General features: G+C 51.5%; 1 protein-coding gene across 1 annotated transcript in view; it reads right to left on the minus strand.

Annotated features, from left to right (window-relative positions):
- Positions 1–5,575, minus strand: part of LOC141182612 (uncharacterized) — a 55,714-nt gene extending 50,139 nt beyond the window's left edge. The window contains exon 1 of the mRNA XM_073660771.1: positions 5,517–5,575. Within this exon, the coding sequence (XP_073516872.1) occupies positions 5,517–5,542 (26 nt within the window). The 5' untranslated portion in view covers positions 5,543–5,575. The remainder of the gene's footprint in view (positions 1–5,516) is intronic.
- Positions 5,576–6,000: the final 425 nt, after the last annotated feature.

Below are 6,000 nucleotides of genomic sequence, written 5' to 3' on the forward strand. Positions count from 1 at the left end.
GTGTGGGGGCATCATACATCATGCATAAGGAGCATAATGGGGGCATTACACTGTGTGGGGGCATCATACTTACTGCATAAGGGGCATAATGGGGGCATTACACTGTGGGGCATCATACATACTGCATAAGGGGCATAATGGGGGCATTACACTGTGTGGGGGCATCATACATCGTGTATAAGGGGCATAATGGGGGCATTACACTGTGTGGGGGCATCATACATCCTGCATAAGGGGCATAATGGGGGCATTACACTGTGTGGGAGCATCATACATACTGCATAAGGGGCATAATGGGGGTATTACACTGTGTGGGGGGCATCATACATACTGCATAATCGGCATAATGGGGGCATTACACTGTGTGGGGGCATCATAAATCCTGCATAAGGGGCATAATGGGGGCATCACACATCCTGCATAAGGGGCATAATGGGGGCATTAGACTGTGTGGGGGCATCATACATCCTGCATAAGGGGCATAATGGGGGCATTACACTGTGGGGCATCATACATACTGCATAAGGGGCATAATGGGGGCATTACACTGTGGGGGGGAATCATACATCCTGTATACAGGGCATAATGGGGGCATTACACTGTGTGGGGGCATCATACATCCTGCATAAGGGGCATAATGGGGGCATTACACTGTGTGGGGGCATCATACATCCTGCATAAGGGGCATAATGGGGGCATTACACTGTGTGGGGGCATCATACATCCTGCATAAGAGGCATAATGGGGGCATTACACTGTGTGGGGGCATCATACATCCTGCATAATGGGGCATAATGGGGGCATTACACTGTGTGGGGGCATCAAACATACTGCATAAGGGGAATAATGGGGGCATTACACTGTGGGGGCATCATACATCCTGCATAAGGGGCATAATGGGGGCATTACACTGTGTGGGGGCATCATACATCCTGCATAAGGGGCATAATGGGGGTATTACACTGTGTGGGGGCATCATACATCCTGCATAAGGGGCATAATGGGGGCATTACACTGCGTGGGGGCATCATACATCCTGCATAAGGGGCATAATGGGGGAATCACACATCCTGCATAAGGGGCATAATGGGGGCATTACACTGTGTGGGGGGCATCACACATCCTGCATAAGGGGCATAATGGGGGCATCATACATCCTGCATAAGGGGCATAATGGGGGCATTACACTGTGTGGGGGCATCATACATCCTGCATAAGGGGCATAATGGGGGCATTACACTGTGGGGGGCATAATACATCCTGCATAAGGGGCATAATGGGGACATTACACTGTGTGGGGGCATCATACATACTGCATAAGGGGCATAATGGGGCATTACACTGTGTGGGGGCATCATACATCCTGCATAAGGGGCATAATGGGGCCATCATACATCCTGCATAAGGGGCATAATGGGGCCATTACACTGTGTGGGGGCATCATACATCCTGCATGTGGGGCATAATGGGGTCATTAAACTGCGTGGGGGCATCATACATACTGCATGAGGGGCATAATGGGGGCATTACACTGTGTGGGGGCATCATACATACTGCATAAGCGGCATAATGGGGGCATTACACTGTGTGGGGGCGTCATACATCCTGCATAAGGGGTATAATGGGGGCATTACACTGTGTGGGGGGGCATCATACATCATGCATAAGGAGCATAATGGGGGCATTACACTGTATGGGGGCATCACACATCCTGCATAAGGGGCATAATGGGGGCATTACACTGTGGGGCATCATACATACTGCATAAGGGGCATAATGGGGGCATTACACTGTGGGGGGGAATCATACATCCTGTATACAGGGCATAATGGGGGCATTACACTGTGTGGGGGCATCATACATCCTGCATAAGGGGCATAATGGGGGCATTACATTGTGTGGGGGCATCATACATACTGCATAAGGGGCATAATGGGGGCATTACACTGTGTGGGGGCATCATACATCCTGCATAAGAGGCATAATGGGGGCATTACACTGTGTGGGGGCATCATACATCCTGCATAAGGGGCATAATGGGGGCATTACACTGTGTGGGGGCATCATACATCCTGCATAAGGGGCATAATGGGGGCATTACACTGTGGGGGGCGTCATACATACTGCATAAGGGGAATAATGGGGGCATTACACTGTGGGGGCATCATACATCCTGCATAAGGGGTATAATGGGGGCATTACACTGTGGGGGGCATCATACATACTGTATAAGGGGCATAATGGGGGCATTACACTGTGGGGGCATCATACATCCTGCATAAGGGGCATAATGGGGGCATTACACTGTGTGGGGGCATCAAACATACTGCATAAGGGGAATAATGGGGGCATCATACATCCTGCATAAGGGGCATAATGGGGGTATTACACTGTGTGGGGGCATCATACATACTGTATAAGGGGCATAATGGGGGCATTACACTGTGGGGGCATCATACATCCTGCATAAGGGGCATAATGGGGGCATTACACTGTGTGGGGGCATCATACATCCTGCATAAGGGGCATAATGGGGGCATTACACTGTGGGGGGCATAATACATCCTGCATAAGGGGCATAATGGGGACATTACACTGTGTGGGGGCATCATACATACTGCATAAGGGGCATTACACTGTGTGGGGGCATCATACATCCTGCATAAGGGGCATAATGGGGCCATCATACATCCTGCATAAGGGGCATAATGGGGCCATTACACTGTGTGGGGGCATCATACATACTGCATAAGGGGCATAATTGGGGGCATTACACTGTGTGGGGGCATCATACATCCTGCATGAGGGGCATAATGGGGTCATTAAACTGCGTGGGGGCCTCATACATACTGCATGAGGGGCATAATGGGGGCATTACACTGTGTGGGGGCATCATACATACTGCATAAGCGGCATAATGGGGGCATTACACTGTGTGGGGGCGTCATACATCCTGCATAAGGGGTATAATGGGGGCATTACACTGTGGGGGGCATCATACATCCAGCATGAGGGGCATAATGGGGGCATTACACTGTGTGGGGGCATCATACATACTGCATAAGGGGCATAATGGGGGCATTACACTGTGGGGGGCATCATACATCCTGCATAAGGGGCATAATGGGGGCATTACACTGTGGGGGGCGTCATACATACTGCATAAGGGGCATAATGGGGGCATTACACTGTGTGGGGGCATCATACATCCTGCATAAGGGGTATAATGGGGGCATTACACTGTGGGGGGCATCATACATCCAGCATGAGGGGCATAATGGGGGCATTACACTGTGGGGGCATCATACATCCTGCATAAGGGGCATAATGGGGGCATTACACTGTGGGGGCATCATACATACTGCATAAGGGGCATAATGGGGGCATTACACTGTGTGGGGGCATCATACATACTGCATAATGGGGCCATCATACATCCTGCATAAGGGGCATAATGGGGTCATTACACCGTGTGGGGGCATCATACATACTGCATAAGGGGCATAATGGGGGCATTACACTGCGCAGGGGCATCATACATACTGCATGAGGGGCATAATGGGGGCATTACACTGTGTGGGGGCGTCATACATACTGCATAAGGGGCATTACACTGTGTGGGGGCATCATACATCCTGCATAAGGGGCATAATGGGGCCATCATACATCCTGCATAAGGGGCATAATGGGGCCATTACACTGTGTGGGGGCATCATACATACTGCATAAGGGGCATAATTGGGGGCATTACACTGTGTGGGGGCATCATACATCCTGCATGAGGGGCATAATGGGGTCATTAAACTGCGTGGGGGCCTCATACATACTGCATGAGGGGCATAATGGGGGCATTACACTGTGTGGGGGCATCATACATACTGCATAAGTGGCATAATGGGGGCATTACACTGTGTGGGGGCGTCATACATCCTGCATAAGGGGTATAATGGGGGCATTACACTGTGGGGGGCATCATACATCCAGCATGAGGGGCATAATGGGGGCATTACACTGTGTGGGGGCATCATACATACTGCATAAGGGGCATAATGGGGGCATTACACTGTGGGGGGCATCATACATCCTGCATAAGGGGCATAATGGGGGCATTACACTGTGGGGGGCGTCATACATACTGCATAAGGGGCATAATGGGGGCATTACACTGTGTGGGGGCATCATACATCCTGCATAAGGGGTATAATGGGGGCATTACACTGTGGGGGGCATCATACATCCAGCATGAGGGGCATAATGGGGACATTACACTGTGTGGGGGCATCATACATCCTGCATAAGGGGTATAATGGGGGCATTACACTGTGGGGGGCATCATACATCCAGCATGAGGGGCATAATGGGGGCATTACACTGTGTAGGGGCATCCTACATCCGGCATAAGGGGCATAATGGGGGCATCATACATCCGGCATAAGGGGCATAATGGGGGCATTACACTGTGTGGGGGCATCATACATCCTGCATAAGGGTCATAATGGGGGCATCATACATCCTGCATAAGGGGCATAATGGGGGCATTACACTGTGTGGGGCATCATATATACTGCATAAGGGGCATAATGGGTGCATTACACTGTGGGGGCATCATACATACTGCATAAGGGGCATAATGGGGGCATTACACTGTGTGGGGGGCATCATACATACTGCATAAGGGGCATAATGGGGGCATTACACTGTGTGGGGGCATCATACATCCTGCATAAGGGGCATAATGGGGGCATTAAACTGTGTGGGGGCATCATACATCCTGCATAAGGGGCATAATGGGGGCATTACACTGTGGGGGCATCATACATACTGCATAAGGGGCATAGTGGGGGCATTACACTGTGTGGGGGGCATCATACATACTGCTTAAGGGGCATAGTGGGGGCATTACACTGTGGGGGCATCATACATCCTGCATAAGGGGCATAATGGGGGCATTACACTGTGGGGGCATCATACATCCTGCATAAGGGGCATAATGGGGGCATTACACTGTGTGGGGCATCATACATCCTGCATAAGGGCCATAATGGGGGCATTACACTGTGTGGGGGCATCATACATACTGCATAAGGGGCATAATGGGGGCATTACACTGTGTGGGGGGCATCATACATACTGCAAAAGGGGCATAGTGGGGGCATTACACTGTGTGGGGGCATCATACATACTGCATAAGGGGCATAATGGGGGCATTACACTGTGGGGGCATCATACATCCTGCATAAGGGGCATAATGGGGCATTACACTGTGGGGGCATCATACATACTGCATAAGGGGCATAATGGGGGCATTACACTGTGGGGCAGTAAAGGGGTCCTGTACTATGAGAACAATATGTTTCCTCCCTTCCTGTCTCCATAGTTGGGTCGTATGTATCTATTACAGGAAACAGAACAAAAACCTTATGATTCTTATAAAGGGGCAACACAAGACCCCAAAAGAGTCTCGGTGCTGAAGGGGTTAATGCCCCCTGCGCCCAGTAATGGGGGTCTCCACATACCTCCACCCGCAGAGCCGCCACCACATATATGGCTGCTCTGTGCGCACAGGAGCTGTGATGAGGTCACAGGAGGGGAGGAGTCAGGGGTCACATGATCAGGGGCCTCAGTGGATGCAGGACTCTGCTGTGCTGGTTGTCATGGTGCTGGATGAGCTGAAGTTTATGTGTGGGATCAGGAGGGGTTTACAGTGTGGATGTAGCAGAGCCGTGTGTGTACGAGGTGTACGGAGCAGAGCCGCGTGTGTACGAGGCGTACGGAGCGGAGCCGTGTGTGTACGAGGTGTACGGAGCAGAGCCGTGTGTGTACGAGGTGTACGGAGCGGAGCCGTGTGTGTACGAGGTGTACGGAGCAGAGCTGCGTGTGTACGAGGTGTACGGAGCAGAGCCGTGTGTGTACGAGGTGTACAGAGAAGAGCCGCGTGTGTACGAGGTGTACGGAGCAGAGCTGCGTGTGTACGAGGTGTACAGAGAAGAGCCGTGTGTG

The sequence above is a fragment of the Phyllobates terribilis genome, unplaced genomic scaffold, assembly GCF_046119375.1.
Source record: "Phyllobates terribilis strain yellow unplaced genomic scaffold, ASM4611937v1 Scaffold_35__1_contigs__length_13245226, whole genome shotgun sequence".
Classification (NCBI taxonomy): Eukaryota; Metazoa; Chordata; class Amphibia; order Anura; family Dendrobatidae; genus Phyllobates; species Phyllobates terribilis.